This window comes from Budorcas taxicolor, chromosome 16 (assembly GCF_023091745.1).
Source record: "Budorcas taxicolor isolate Tak-1 chromosome 16, Takin1.1, whole genome shotgun sequence".
NCBI lineage: Eukaryota > Metazoa > Chordata > Mammalia > Artiodactyla > Bovidae > Budorcas > Budorcas taxicolor.
In genome coordinates this window covers 31,471,601-31,488,847 of record NC_068925.1, presented here as the reverse complement: position 1 = coordinate 31,488,847, position 17,247 = coordinate 31,471,601, and the positions used below count along the sequence as shown (strand labels likewise).

General features: G+C 38.1%; 1 protein-coding gene across 1 annotated transcript in view; it reads right to left on the bottom strand.

The window, feature by feature from the left end:
- The window catches only part of LOC128061778 (kinesin-like protein KIF28P), a 67,835-nt gene extending 50,654 nt beyond the window's left edge, over positions 1 to 17,181 (bottom strand). The window contains exons 1-3 of the mRNA XM_052654146.1: positions 16,929 to 17,181; positions 8,761 to 8,955; positions 1,792 to 1,995 (exon numbers count right to left, since the gene is read on the bottom strand). Of these exons, the coding sequence (XP_052510106.1) occupies positions 1,792 to 1,995; positions 8,761 to 8,955; positions 16,929 to 17,135 (606 nt within the window). The 5' untranslated portion in view covers positions 17,136 to 17,181. The remainder of the gene's footprint in view (positions 1 to 1,791; positions 1,996 to 8,760; positions 8,956 to 16,928) is intronic.
- Positions 17,182 to 17,247: the final 66 nt, after the last annotated feature.

Below are 17,247 nucleotides of genomic sequence, written 5' to 3'. Positions count from 1 at the left end.
ACTCGGTCATGTCCGACTCTTTGCAACCCCATGGACAGTAGCCTGCCAGGCTCCTCTGTCCATGGAATTTTCCAGGCAGGAATACTGGAGTGAGTTGCCATTTCCTTCTCCAGGGGATCTTCCCGACCCAGGAATTGAACCTGGGTCTCCTGCATCACAGGCAAACTCTTTACCATCTGAGCCACCAGGGAAACCCTATGATATAAGATAGTGGTCTAGTTTCATTCTTTTGCATGTGACTAGCCAATTTTCCCAACACTGCTTATTGAACAGATTCTCCTTTTCTCACTGCATGTTCTTCACTCCTTTGTCGTAAATTAATCATCCATGTATGCATGAGTTGATTTCTGGGCTCTCAGTTTTGTTCTATGGATCTCTGTGTCTATTTTTGTACCAGTATCATACTTTTTTTTTAATTTAAAAATTTAATGAATTCTTAGATATTTGAAAATATAATTCCAGAGAAATTATTTAAAAGCCTACCATTGAAAGAAAAAGATAAAATCAGAGCAGACTTCATAAAAAACACTTTTGAAAAAGTGAGTAATTGACATTAAAGAATACTGTATTATTTTTCACTTTTAAAAAACTTTTTGTTTTGTACTAGGGTATAGCTGATTAATCGGAGAAGGCAATGGCACCCCACTCCAGTACTCTTGCCTGGAAAATCCCTTGGATGGAGGAGCCTGGTAGGCTACAGTCCATGGGGTCGCTAAGAGTCAGACATGACTGAGCGACTTCATTTTCTCTTTTCACCTTCATGCATTGGAGAAGGAAATAGCAACCCACTCCAGTGTTCTTGCCTGGAGAATCCCAGGGACGGGGGAGCCTGGTGGGCTGCCATCTCTGGGGTCGCACAGTCGGACACGACTGAAGCAACTTAGCAGCAGCAGCAACATAGCTGATTAGTAATGTGGTCATAGTTTCAAGTGAACAGAGAGGAACTCAGTTGTACGTATACATGTATCCATTCTCCCCAAACTCCCCTCCCATCCAGGAGGCCACATAACATAGAGCAGAGTTCCATATGCTATACAGTAGGTCCTTCTTTGTTAGTATCATACTTTTTTGATCATATAGTTCTGTAGTATAGTTTGAAACAAGGGAGTGTGATGCTTTCAGCTTTGTTCTTCTTTCTCAAGATTGTTTTGACTATTTGGGATCTTTTGCAGTTCTATACAAATTTTAGAATTATTCTACTTCTGTGAAATTTGCCATTAGACTTTTGATAGGGATTGTATTGAATCCGTAGATAAATTTGAGTGGTATGGGCATTTAAATAATATTAATTCTTCCAACTCATGAACATGGGCTGCGTATCCATTTATTTGTGTCTTCATCAGTTTCTTTCATCCGTGTACAGGTATTTCACCTTCTAGGGAAAGTAAGAAGCTATGTTAGGACAATTAAGAAGCAAGATAATGTTCTTAATTTAGAAATAAAAATAAATTAAGAGGAGAACACACCTTGATAGAAGAGGGGAGCAAAGGGAACCGGACACTTGAGCTGGCTAGGGTTTTGTGTTATAAAACTCCACAGTGGTCTCTTCTTATTGTTGGCATTTAAGACGTCTCTCAAAGTGCCTTTAAAAAATTTTTTTCCTGGGTTTGCCTCCATAGAACCACAAAAATTCAACATTTTATTTGATTTTGTAATGATGTAAGGATTTTGGTATGGAAAATGAACATTATCCTGAAATAGATACGCTGATAACTTCCACTGGGGGCAAGGAATTTCCAAAATTAAAACAATTTTTTTTCCTTAAAGAAGCGATTCTAGAATAATACATACCTGGTATTCTCGATTTTTGTCCCGGTTCTCAATTGCTTGAAATAGCTCTTCGCACACATTTGGAATGATACCCTTGTTTGCACCAAACCCAATCATGGAATAGCTTTTTCCAGAGCCAGTCTGCCCATAGGCCAAGAGAGTAGTATTATAGCCTTGCCAAGCACTGTCCAGAATTCCCCTGCCAAGATCATGAAAAACCTCCTTCTGGAAAGAAAATTGCAGGTATTATGTTCAGCACAGACTTCTCACAGTACTTTAAAAATCTAACATTCTGGTTTTGATGAGTTCCACCTTACTTAGTATCATTCAACTTACTTGAAATATAACTCAGATGCTGTCTTAGAACCAATGGAATAAAGCTGGAAACCAAAAAAGGATTTGTCACTTTGGAAGATACTGATCACCATGGGATCACCACAGATCTTCAACTAGCTAGTACCCGTCAGTAATGGACTTGTGTATTTTACAAAACATGGACTAGGTCTTTAAAATTCAGCTGTTAGACAAAAATTTCAAGGCTCCAAGGGACACAGACCAGCCAAAGTGTTTTCTATTGGGTTGACCAAAGTGTTCATTTGTTTTTTTCTGAAAGATGGTGGTAGTATCCCTTAATAGTCTTTAACTTCATTTGAAACAATTTTGTTACATTGCATTGTGACAGCTGTCATCTCACTGTATATTTAGAAAAACTTATCAGAAATTGGTGAATTTTTGTATAACCATTTTAATATTGAAGATGGAAAAATAAAAGCAACATTTTGGCATATTGTGCATATTATTTCAAGAAAAATAAAAAAAAATTATGCAGTGTACGGAGAAGATGCTGTGACTGATTGAATGTGTTAAAAATGGTTTGTGGTTTCCCTGGACATGTTCCTTGGTTGAGTAGACCGCTTGAAGTTCAAGGTCAACTATCACAATTGCAGTCTTTTAAAACTGTCTTTTAAAAACTGAGATAGAATTGACACATAACATTAAATAGTTTCAAATGTATAGCATAATGATTTGATACATGTATTTATTGAGAAATTATTACCAGAAGTTCACACCCATTACTTCACAGAGTTAAACATTTTTTTTCTTCAATGAGAATATTTAAGATCTAGTCTCTTAGCAACCTTCGAATATACAATGTTGGATTGTTAACTCCAGGCATACCTCAGAGATACTGTGGGTTCAGTCCCAAACCATCACAATAAAGAAAGTAATGCAGTAACGTGAGTCACACAATTTTTTTGGTTTTTCAGTGCATAACATAAAAGTTATGTTTACACTATACTGTAATTTATTAAGTGTGTAATAGCATGACATCTAAAAAAAACCAATGGATATATCCATTTAAAAATATCTTACTGCTCGAAAATGCTACCCATCATCTGAGTCTTCAAGGAGTCATAATCTTTTTGCAAAAGTATCATCAGAGATCACTGATCACAGATTACGATGAGAAATAGAAAGAAAAAGTCTTAAATATTTGGGAAAGTTACTAAAATGTGACACAGAGACATGAAGTAAGCATTGTTGGAAAAGTGGCACCAATTGACTTAGGCTTGCTTGACTCAGGACTGCCAGAAATCTTCAATTAGTGAAAACAAAAACAAAATGCCCAAATACTGTATCTGAAAAGTGCAATAAAGCAAAGCACCTGTATAATCACCATGCTATACATCACATCTCTAGGACGTGTTTATCTTACTGGAAGTTTGTAACTTTTGATGATCTTCTCCATTTTCACCCATATACCAGTCTCACCCCGCTCAGCTCCAACCCGGAACACTAAGCTCCTGCCTCTGGAAACCACCAATCTGTTCTCTGTTATCATGTTCATTTTAAAAAATACTCCACATTTAGTATTTCTTTCTCTGTCCAGCTTCTTTTACTTAGCATAATGTCCCCAAGGTCCATCCATGTTGTTGATGGCATTTCCTTCTTTTTTAATGGCTGAATGATATCCTATTGCCTATATATATATGTATATATACATATATATTTCTTGGTGGCTCATATGGTAAAGAATCTGCTTGCAATGTGGGAGACCCAGCTTCGATCCCTGGGTTGGGAAGATCCCCTGGAGGAGGGCATGACAACCCACTCCAGGATTCTTGCCTGGAGAATCCTATGGACAGAGGAGCCTGGTGGGCTACAGTTCATGGGGTTGCAAAGAGTCGGACATGACTGAGTGACTAAGCACAGAACTGCATATATATATATATATATATATACACACACACATTTTCTTTATCCATTGCCTTGATTATTGTAGATCTGTTGGTTTCAGTTCTTCAAATTAATGTTGGCTACTGTAAGTCCTTTACAATTCCATGTAAATTATTGAAATAGTATAATTTCTGTAAAAAGTTACCATTGGCATTTTGATTGACATTTTTTTGAATCTGTTGATCAATATGACTTCTTAATAATGTTGAGTCTTCTGATTTGTCTTCCTCTTCTTAATGTTTTTATAGTGCACAGATTTTGCATAGATTTTGTAAATTTAACCAACTATTTCATGGTTTTGATGTTGCTGTAAATATTTCACAATCTTACTTACAATTCAGGTCAGTTCAGTCGCTCAATTGTGTCCGACTCTTTGCAACCCCATGAATCGCAGCACGCCAGGCCTCCCTGTCCATCACCAACTCCTGGAGTTCACTCAGACTCACGTCCATTGAGTCCGTGATGCCATCCAGCCATCTCACCCTCTGTCGTCCCCTCCTCCTCCTGCCCCCAATCCCTCCCAGCATCAGAGTCTTTTCCAGTGAGTCAACTCTTTGCATGAGGTGGCCAAAGTACTGGAGTTTCAGCTTTAGCATCATTCCTTCCAAAGAAATCCCAGGGCTGATCTTCAGAATGGACTGGTTGAATCTCCTTGCAGTCCAAGGGACTCTCAAGAGTCTTCTCCAACACCACAGTTCAAAACCATCAATTCTTCGGCGCTCAGCCTCCTTCACAGTCCAACTCTCACGTCCATACGTGACTACTGGAATAAACCATAGCCTTGACTAGACGGACCTTAGTCGGCAAAGTAATGTCTCTGATTTTGAATATACTATCTAGGTTGGTCCTACCTTTTCTTCCAAGGAGTAAGCGTCTTTTAATTTCATGGCTGCAGTCACCATCTGCAGTGATTTTGGAGCCCCCCAAAATAAAGTCTGACACTGTTTCCACTGTTTCCCCATTTATTTCCCATGAAGTGATGGGACCAGATGCCATGATCTTCGTTTTCTGAATGTTGAGCTTTAAGCCAACTTTTTCGCTCTCCTCTTTCACTTTCATCAAGAGGCTTTTTAGTTCCTCTTCACTTTCTGCCATAAGGGTGGTGTCATCTGCATATCTGAGGTTATTGATATTTCTCCTGGCAATCTTGATTCCAGCTTGTGTTTCTTCCAGTCCAGCATTTCTCATGATGTACTCTGCATAGAAGTTAAATAAGCAGAGTGACAATATACAGCCTTGACGTACTCCTTTTCCTATTTGGAACCAGTCTGTTGTTCCATGTCCAGTTCTAACTGTTGCTTCCTGACCTGCATACAGATTTCTCAAGAGGCAGGTCAGGTGGTCTGGTGTTCCCATCTCTTTCAGAATTTTCCACAGTTTGTTGTGATCCACACAGTCAAACGGTTTGGCATAGTCAATAAAGTAGAAATAGATGTTTTCCTGGAACTCTCTTGCTTTTTTGATGATCCAGCGGATGTTGACAGTTTGATCTCTGGTTCCTCTGCCTTTTCTAAAACCAGCTTGAACATCTGGAAGTTCACGGTTCACGTATTGCTGAAGCCTGGCTTGGAGAATTTTAAGCATTACTTTACTAGCATGTGAGGTGAGTGCAATTGTGCAGCAGTTTGAGCATTCTTTGGCATTGCCTTTCTTTGGGATTGGAATGAAAACTGACTTTTTCCAGTCCTGTGGCCACTGCTGAGTTTTCCAAATGTGCTGGCATATTGAGTGCAGCACTTTCACAGCATCATCTTTCAGGATTTGAAATAGCTCCACTGCAATGCCATCACCTCCACTAGCTTTGTTCATCGTGATGCTTCCTAAGGCCCACCTGATTTCACATTCCAGGATGTCTGGCTCCAGGTGAATGTGAGTGATCACACCTTCATGATTATCTGGGGCGTGAAGATCTTTTTTGTACAGTTCTTCTGTGTATTCTTGCCATATCATTCATTTCCTATTAATTGCCTTATTGCCCTGGCTGGGGCCTGCAGTGGATGTTACATAGAAATAATGAGATTGAACCTTCTTGCCTTGTCCCCATTCTGAGGGGCAACACATTCAGTGTTTCACCATCAAATGTGATGTTACTTATGTATTTGAGGGAAGTTCTACTTCTAAGAGGCTCCCTCCTATTTTATTTGCTGAGAGTTTTTATCATGACTGGGTGTTGAATTTCGTCAATTGCTTTTTCTGCATCTGATCATACATTTTTTTCCCCTCCTGGTTCTGTTCATATGATGAATTACATTGATATATTTATATGTTAAACTGATATTAAGTCCCATTTTATAATGATGTATTTTAAAATACATACTGTTGGATTCTATTTGCTAAAATTTTGTTAATAATGTTTGTGTCTATGTTCATGAAGAACAGTATTGATCTGTAGTGGTTTCTGTAGTATTTGGCTGGGTTTTGGTGTAATATTGGCTTCAAAAATGAATGGTTCTTCTATCATCTACAAGATTTTTTCTTTTTTTCGGAATTATCATTATTTCTTCCTTTAGTAGAAGTCACAGAAAAGTCATCTGGGCTTAGGTTTAAATTTCCTTAATAGATATAGGGATACTTGAGTTGTCTAATTTTGTGTGGACTTCAGTAGATTGCATCCATTTCATCTATGTTGTTAAATTTATTGGCATTAAGTTGTTCATAATATTCTCTTATTATTTTTTAATGTCTGTAAGATATGTAGCAACGTCTGTTTTATTTCTCATCTTCATATTTTGCATCTTTTCTCCTTTCTCCCAGGTTTTGGTTTCATTGATTTTTCTCTATTATTTTACTGTGTTATATTAGTCTTTTTTAATCCCTTTCTTGCTTTTTCTATACTTTTCTTTTTCTAAATTCTTAGGTGGAGGAACCTAGACTGTTGATTTGAGATTGTTCTCTAATATAATCACTTAATGCTCTAAGCCCTGACTTGGCTGCATCCCACAAATTTTGATAAATGTTTTGATTTTCATTCAGTTCAAAATATTTACTAATTTCCTGTATTCTTTGTTCCCTGACCTATGGATTATTTAGAAGACTGTCATTTTCTAAATATTAGTGGAGTTTCCTAATAACTCTCAGTCATTCCTTTCTAGTTAAATTCCATTGTGGTCAGAGAAGATACTTCGTATGATTTCAGTTATCTTACATCTATTGGGACTAGTTTTATGATCCAGAATATAATTTACCATAAAGTTCCATGCTCACTTGAAAAAAAGTGTGTAGTGCTGTGGTTGAACGGAGGGTAGCAAAATTGTTCTATAGTTGTCAGTTAGGTTGATGATATTATTCTGGTCATCTGTAATATTGATTTCAGGTTATTTGCTCTATTCCTCAGAAAGGAGTGATGAAGTCACCAATCAATGGTAGATTTGAATATTTCTCTTTCAGTGTCCACCAGCTTCTGCTTTGTGTACTTTGAAGTTCTGTTAATAAGTACATTCCCACTTAGGATGGTGTGTATGAAATATTTCTTGTTCTGAAGTCTACTTTGTGTGATGTAAATATAGCACTGTAGTTTTCTTCTTCTTAGTGTTAACATGAGTATCTATTTATTTATATTTAAATTGTATTTTGTCTATTTGTGTAGACAGATATGGGCTTCCCAGGTGGCTCAGTGATAAAGAACCTGCCCACCAGTGCAGGAGATACAGGAGATTGAGGTTGCATCCCTGGGTCAGGAAGATTCCCCTAGAGTAGGAACTGGCAGCCCGCTCCAGTATTCTTGCCTGGAGAATCCCTTGGACAGGAGCCTGGCGGCCTCAGTCCCTTGGGGTTGTAAAGAGTGGGACGCAACTGAGCATACAAGCACCTAAGATGACGTCATTGGATCCAGCTTTTCCTATCAAATCTGATTATCTGTACCATCTAATTGGCATGCTTATTTACACCTGATAAAATAACCAATGGTTGGCATTAAATCTACTATCTTGCTATTTGTATTCTGCTTATTTCATTTCCTCTTTGTTTTTCCCTCCCACTCTTTTCCTGCCATGCTCCAAGTTTTTCATAATTTCATTTTCCCACAGCTGACTCATTAGTTATACTTTTTTTGTTAGATTTCAATTTGACAGAGTATTTTTAGGGGTGGTTTAATAAAGGCATAATCTTTGAGCTGAGTTTTCAAAGATGAGTAGGTAGACAAGAAGAATAGAAAGAAAAGGTTGGGGAGGAAATGAACAGAGCCTCAGTAACCTGTGGGAAAATCTCAAGCATACATGTAACTGGAATCATAGAAGGAATAAGGGGAGACCAAAAATACTTGGAGAAATTATGGTTGAAATTTTTTCAAAGTGGAAATTACAAACACATAGATTTATGCAGGTTAAGGAGCTCTATCCACATTGAAATGACCACTTTTCCTTTGTACCCCATTGTATCCCACATATGTTATTATAGAACCTGTAACATTTGAATGCACTTTTTTGCCTGTCTCCCTACACCAAATTCTGAGCAACTTTCAGGCAGAATAGTGTATGGCACATGGTAAATACTCGATAAACCAAAATTCTCAAATGCTGAGTGGCACACAAGTTTGGCTTATTTTGCTTATATCAGAGAGGAAAATATAACTGACTTGACCAATATTCCTTTTTCGAAACATGTAAATACATCAAAAAAATAACAGACTTAAGTGTCTAAAGAATTTTTTAGGCAACAGCTATACTTTTGGACCTCATAAAAAATCAATGTACTAATATATTGTTAACAATTAAAAAAAAAAACTTCCATTGATGCTATTTTAAAGTAATTTACCTGGCCTGCAAATTTACCGCCAGGATCAGCTGAAATAAACACACCATCTTTATCCTTTTGAAATCCATTGTGAGACCAATATGCCAGGTCAAAAGTAAACGTCTTCGTATGTTCTGGATTCTTAGGGTCTTGTATAATGGTGGTGGTCCTGGAATGCATGGAAATCACACATTTGCTCCCAGAATTCTTCTCTCTCTATAGTCAAATCACAAATTTGAGTCAATCATTACAGTTTCCCTGTCATCCAATTTTTTTGCAGGTCTTTACATCTAGTAAGAAATTAAGCTAGTAACTTACTGTTCATTCATTTTGTTCTCTGATTATTCTTAGCAGCTGTTATGACAATAGTTGCTGTTATGGGTCCTCAGAATTTTTGAAAGGCTTGTCTCTAGTCATATTAACCTTCTGAGAATAGCATATCTAACACTCAACTATGCTAATAGCATAAACTATAGCATCAGAGATCCATTCCCAACATGACAACATAAGACGCTCCACTGTCCCACTCTCCAACAAAACTGTAAAAAGTAATAATTAAAAAAATGAAAATGAAAAAAAAAAGGAAATGGAAATGGTTCTAAGAGCAACAGCCAATGAAGAAAGATCTATTCAAGAAATGTATCAAAATTTGGTAAGAAAGGAGTCCATGGTGTTTAAGCAAGACTACTCCTTCTCTCTCCACTGTCAGCTCAGCCAAGGAGAGACAACTCCAGACTGCTGGAGCTGAGAGCACAGGGCTCCCTTTCTCCCTGGGTCCCAGGAGGAGGGATTTCTTCCTGAGAGGAGAATGTCGGCTTTTCTCACCCTGCCCCCTTCTACCTGTGACTGAGGCTTCATGTGGGAAAGTATGGGTGAGAGGTGGGAGCTCCTTCTTTTACCCAGTTTCCACACATGGAACAGAGACTCTGCCTTGGTTGCCACGTGCTGAGAATCCTGGGGTGCTGATCACACTTGCCCTGGCTCCCGAGGTGGTGGTTCTTTGCCAGGAGAGACAGGCTCAAACGACTGCAGGTTGCTGTTCCACACTGACCAAACACTGGGCTTCTAGAGCAGGGCCGTCATACAGAGTAGCTTCCTTGTGTCCCCACCCACAAATCCAGAGCCCTGGTTTAGAGATCTTGCCTGGGCACTTAACCTCTTCCCAAAGGAACTGACTTCATTTGCCCCCTTATAGTTCAACACTAAGAGCACTCTTAAGAACAGAGGTGGCTGTGATGAAGGGCAATTCGGATATTCAAGGTAACAGGTTAAAGCACAGGTTCTCTGGTTTGGCTTCTCTGGTGGCTCAGATGGTAGAGAATCGGCTTGCAATTCAGGAGACCCGGGTTCAATCCCTGGGTAGAAAGATCCCCTGGAGAAGGAAACGGCAACCCACTTGCCTGGGGAAATTCCATGGACAGAGGAGCCTGGTGAGCTACATGGGGTTGCAAAGAGTTGGACACAACTGAGTGACTTTCACTTTTTTTTGGTCTGGTTTGCTGGGGAGGAACCCACCTGGACTCAGAAAAAATATCAATCGCTGATCTCAGAAACTAATCCTTTAAAAGGAACCGGAATTTGACTGAAATAGTTTTTAGAGCAATTTATGCCCCTGCTCATTGTTGAAAACAGAGCAATCGGTTGGCAATCAGTGGACTTCACAGTTTGGTATGGTCAAGAAAGAAAGGGGGCCCTACAAAAACTGTCACCATCCCATAGTGACCAGGTAGGAGATAAGACTTCACTAAAATAATCCAGCCAATCACTAAACAAACATTGGGGAAGTTCATACAAGTAGTCTTGTTCAGGCTTCAGAAGCAGCAATAGGTCTGACTGATCAGAGGCCCTGAAAGGAATTACATGCCAAACTGCTGACTGGCAGGAACGCTGAAAGTAGGTCTTGAGAACCAACAGTTAAGGGAATAAATAACATGGACGGGAATGAGTCACAAAACTTCCTGGGCCTGGGGAATCTGGCCAGTTCCCAGGGATCAGTGAACATTCTGAGACTGACAACTAGAAATATGAACATTTAACACAATAGCCAAAGCTGCATATTTGCATGTAAGCTGAAGACTACCAGCCAGCCTGCAGCTTGGTGATAAAAGCAGGACTCCTTTGGATGGCACTCTCAAGTCTCAGCCATGGAATGTACCCTCAAACTGGGGACTCAGATTGCTGTTCCAGGGACTTCCCAGTGTTCCTTAACTCTGGATTAAGTAGGGGTTCCCCCAATTTGGTGATGTATATGGATATGTATTTCCTGCTACACTGCTTGTGGATCTTCCAACTGGGGCCGTGGCTTGAATCTGGATGTAGTGTTTCCCCAATCTGGTGATGTATATATATTTATCTCTTGCTATATTGCTTGTCCTCAAACTGTAACTTACTATTAATATAAGAAACTTCCTTAATTCTTGCCTACTTAAAGACAAAGTGGTTATTTTGCCAGTGAATCCTCTGAACCTGAAAGTCCTTCAGCAGAACACAAATCTTTTGGCAAAACAACAAATAAACAAGCAAATAACAATAACAAGCTAAAGAGGAGTGGGAAGACCAGCACTCAGATTTGCTATAATGCATTACCTAAAATGTCCCGTCTGCCTAATAGAAAACTGTGCCTGCAAAAGAAATAGGCAAGTAAGATCCATACACTGGAAGGGACGCTGGCAACAGAAACTGAGAGTGATCAGATGCAGGAGTTAACAGAAAAGTAAAAACCATAAATATATTCACAGCACGGAAGGAAACCAGATTAAAGAAATAAAGGAAAGATTATAAAGGAATAATATAAACAATTTATTACATTAGATAATTCAGATGAAATGGACAAATTCTTAGACACCAAGTACGAAATACTCAAGAATAGACAATTTGAATAGACCCATAACAAATGAAGAGATTGTAGTAAAAACAAAACAGTTCATGAACAAATGGCTAGACTGCTTGATTCTATCAAACATTTACATAATACCAATTCTTCACAAACTCTTCCAAAACATAGAAAAGGGAATACTCCCTAACTTATGTTTATGAAGCCAGTATTACCCTGATACTAAATAGAGACAGATATCTCAAGAAAATGAAGCTACAAACCAGTATCTCTTGTAAGATACTGCAAGAATCCTCAACAAATCATTACTAACGTGAATCCTGCAACATATAAACAGAATTATACACCATAACCAAATGAGATTTATCCCAGGGATGCAAGCTTGGGTTTAATATTTGAAAACGTTTCTATTGTTTCAGTTTTATGACTTTGACATCCATGAGTTCATAGGGATAGCGAACAACTTATCGTGCATATCAACCAATCTGAAGGCCACATCCCAAGCCTTTATCTAATCCCTTTATCTAATTCACACCCCACCCCAGTGTTCCTCCTAACTCACATTACCCCAGCACCAGGTACCTGACTACTAGGCTGCACCTGACCTACTGAAGTCTAGAGTCCATGGAAACTACACTAACTATCCAATCCTGAAATTGCTCAAACTTGCCTACTGTGCCGTGCCCATTCCTTCCGGTGGAAACCACAATAAGGGTGTGGGACAGGCATCCTTTCCTCCAGCCTTTCTGACCAACTTTGATACTTCCTTGTATGGCTACATGGAATGCTCCCTTCTCTTGAAAATTATAAGGCAGTGATCACTGAATCTGTCACCTTATTGTATCTGATTAAAACAAATCTTGGGTACACTTTAAAATAATGATCAATGTAATACTTCTCAATAGAATAAAAAAATCACATATCATCTCAACATGTAGAAAATGAATATGACAAAAGTCAACACCCTTTCATGATAAACACACTCAAAACACATCAGCAACAGAATGGGACTTCCTCAATCTCATAAGGGGCATCTATGAAAAACTCAATACTACTATCATACTGAACAGTCAAGGCTATTACTCTCTAAGATCAGGAAGAAGACAAGGATTTCTACTCTTGATGTTTCTATTCAACATTGCATGGGAGGATCTAGCCAGGGAAATTAAGCAAGAAAAGGAAACAAAAGCATCCAGATAGGAAAGGAAGAGGTAAAATGATAGCAATTTGCAGATGACATGATCTTAGAAAATCCTGAGGAATCCACTAGAAACTATTACAACTAGTAAATGAGTTCAGTAAGGTTGCAGGATGTAAAATCAACATACAATAATAGACTGTTTTATACACTTTAAACAATTTGAAAATGAAATTAGGAAAATTTCTAGTACTACCACAAAGAATAAATACTTAAGAATAAGGTTAACAAAAGAAGTACGAAACATACCCTGAATACCTCAAAACATTATTGGAAGAAACTAAAGATCTAAAATTTAGAAAAATACCCCATTTCATAGATCGAAGGAATTGGCATTATTGCAGGCAGATTCTTTACCATCTGAGCCACCAGGGAAGCCTATTATTAGGAGAAAAATCCCCAAACAGATGTACGTTCAATTCAACTCTATCAAAAGCCCACTTTCTTTGTAGAAATTAACAAGCTGATGGTAAAATTCATATGGACCTGACAGGCATCCAGAATAGCCAAAATCTTCAATCTTCAAAAAGAAAGAAGTAGGAGTCACACCAATCTCACAATTTAGTACAACCGACAGTGATCAAGAGTCTGGCACTGGCATAATGACATACATACAGATTAGTGTAACAAAGTGGAGAGTCCAGATACAGATCCAAACGTTTATGATCAACTGATTTTCAACAAGGCTGCCAAAGTGAAGAATGGCCTTCACAAGGAATGCCACTGGGAAAACTCGATGGTCACACACACAAGAATGAACTTGGATCATTACTTCACATGATATATAAAAAGCAACTCAAAAAGGACCAAAGACCTAAATGTAAGAGCTAAAACTAAAATAGAAAATATAAATCTTCATGACATTGGAGTGGGCAAAGAGAGATAAGACACCAAAAGCACACTTTTAAAAAATGGATTTCATCAAAATTAAAAATGTCTGTACTTCAAAGGATAAAAAGGTAACACTTTGAATGGGAGAAAAATTGCAGGTTGTATATTTAATAAGAATTTGTAACTAGAATATGTAAAGAACAGCTCAATATAAAAAGATAAACAGTCCAATTTAAAAATGAACAAAGGATCAGAATGGACATTTCCCCAGGGAAGATACACTAATGGGCAATAGTACATGAAAAGATCCATGACATCATTAGTTATCAGGAAAGTGCAAATCAAAAAAACATGATGTACCACTTCACACCAACCAGAATGGCTGTAATCAAGTAAGTTAAATGTTGGCCTGGATTGGAGAAACTGGAACCTTCATACACTGCTAGTAGGAATATAAAATTTTCTAAGTAGGTGCAGCTGCTTAGAAAAGTCTTGACAATTTCTTGAAAGATAACAGAGTTATTAAACGACTCAGCAATTCCATGCCTAGGTATATAACCAAAAGAAATGAAAACCTGTGTCCACACAAAAATCTGTAAACAAATATTTATAGCAGCATGATTCATAACAGCTAACAGTGAACAGGTGGAAACCACCCTGACATTCACTGAGGAATGGATGAATACAATGTGGTATATCCATACAATGGACTATTATCCAGCCATAAAGAAATGAACTTTTGATACAACACAGATGACACAATATAAAAATGTCGTATCATATGATATGACATAGAGAAATCTTGAAAACATTATGCTGAAAGAAGCCAGCCAGTCACAAAAGACTATATAATCCTATTGATATGAATTGTACACAACAGGGAACTATGCAGAAACAGAGATTAGTTTAATGGTTGTTTAGGACTACGGGAATGAGGTGATTAAAAACGTTATAAATCTGATCGTGGTGATGGTTGCATCTGTGAATATATTAAAAGTCACTGAATCATACACCATAAGTGAGCTAAATGTGTACTATGTAAATTATCTCAATAAAACCATTTAAAAGGTGGCTTAGATGGTGAAGAATCTGCCTGCGATGTGGGAGACCCATGTTCAATCTGGTTGGGAAGATACCCTGGAGAAAGGAATGGTAACACACTCCTATATTCTTACCTGGAGAATCCCATGGACAGAGGGATCTGGTAGGCTATAGTCTATGGGGTTGCAAGGAGTCAGATACTGAGTGACTAACACGATGGTGAAAATAACTATAGCAGCTAATATTAGAAGTACTTACTTGTCAAATGTCGTGCTCAGTAATTTACAGATTACTTCACCTAGTGTTTCTAACGGCAATCCTGTGAGGTATCGACATCTCTATTTTAGACTTAAGGAAATCAAGGCTCAGAGCTTAAAACCTTGCTCAAAGCCACACAGTAGGTAAGGGATAAAGTCAGGTTTTGAACTCATGTTCATCTGACTTCAAAGGCTCCTGACAGTCGGGACTTCCTTGGTAGTCCAGTGGTTAAGAATCCACCGTGGGGGACATGGGTTTCATCCTTGACCCATCCCGGAAGATCTCACATTCTGCCAGCAACTAAGCTTGTGTGCTAAAACTACTGAGAGAGTGCTCTGCTGCTGCTGCCAGTCCCAACTACTGACGCCCACAGGTCCAGAGCCATGCTCCACAAGAAGCCACTACAACAAGAAGTCCACACGCTGCACCTAGTAGCCCCAACTTGCTGCAATTAGAGGAAGCCCACACTGCAACAAAAAGCACAGAAACGAAGAGCCCATGCAGTGCAACAAAGACCCAGTGTGCCCCCGGACCCCCAAAGGCTCCTGACAGCCACTGTGTTACAACAAAGGAAGTCTCATAAAGTCGGATCTCTGATCCCACAGTGAAAGCAAGACTGGATATGAAGTTAGAAAACTAGGCAGGGTCTAGGTCACCAAGGCGGTTTAATAGTTGTCCAGATGTGATCCAGAACTACCCCAAACCATTTCCTGAATTCATTTTCTTTCTTCCTACTATTCCAGTCTAAGATAATCAACTTTGGTGGTAGATATGAATCAAAGGGGACCTAACTATGTAATTGTTTTACTGCCCATTCCTATATCCTAGTTAACTGTCCTTCAATGTGGTCATTTAATCACAAGTTAACTCTTTGACGTGTTTTGAATCTGTTCCCTGAGAAACTATGCCACTTTAGAAACCTTAATTAGGGGCTATGCTAAAGTGAGACATAACCACACTTATGTCTAGTTATAAAGTTATCTAATCATATATCTGCCTGATTCCTCAAGTATTTTCTGCAATATAGAGGAATGTTAAGGGACAGGACAGAACTGATATCAACTGAATATGTGCAAAGCAATATTTTGTATTAATGGATGAAAGCAAAAGCAGCAAACTATACAAGTGGGAAAGTAGATGTAATATGAGGTCATCACTACATTGTATCCCATTCAGAATCATTATCAAATAAGCCTTTCCATGTTGTTTCAGCATACTCTTATCCAAATCTTATTTATCTCCTTTATGACCATTTCAAATTCTTCTAGTTCCAGGAAGTCTTCAAGTTCTGTGCAAGCAGAATGAACTGTACCCAGTCTTTCTCTGGGTATCAAGATGATTCACCTTACCATGGTACATATTGCTACAAATCATTAACATACATAAGACTATACGCTCCTAGAGAACGACGACTTTCCTTTGCATCCTCAGTTCCTAGTTCAGTGTTTGATCCACAACAAATAAGCAAAAGTCCACTGAATGGATCAACTGTTCACAATTATCTTGAAATTCAACTACTCCATTGATAATCAAAGATAGACAATTGCTAAAGGTCCCAGAATAAGTATAACTCATATTTTATCCTAAAATGTTGTAGCAAGTTTAATGACTGGTATTTTTGTAAAAAGTTATACAAATACAATTATACATAAAAGCATATAAAATACATAAGAGGTCATTCAGAACTGAAAATCTGTTTGATTATGAGCTGTTGTTTCGGGGGCGGGGATAAAAACACATAGCACATGTCTATATTCACCAAACTGCATTGGTTTAAAAAATTATTGACAAAACATTTTTCTTGTCAATTTTTTATTGTGCTACTTGTGCAAAGGAATGAATTGTTTTCTGAATTATGTTTAATTTAGATCTTTAAATTAGTCATTTAACAAGTTCATTTAAATAAATTTAATATTCGGTAAAGGACAAGCAGCTTCAATACAAGTTTGATAATTATTATTTTAAAAATTAATAAAATGAAAGTCATAGTCAAACTTTCAACAAGGCAACGTAACATTCATCACTAACCTGACTAAAAGGCCGCACTCGCACTGCTACTTTCACGCTGTCAGTACTTGGCATAGGCATTTTCAGCATTTTCCCAGTATTCATATTGTTATTTGGTAGAAAAATAATGTAGAAGGTACACCACTTATGCTTCACACTGAAACACTGAAAGCTTAGCCAACAAAAGCAGTCTGTTTCTAGACAATCAATTATTAATGGTCCATTCATTACACACTATCAATTACCTGTTATAATTTTACAATACTGATTTATTGATGAATTTTATAGCCCACATCAAGTATCACCACTTAATTGCACACAGTCACATTGCAGAAACAGA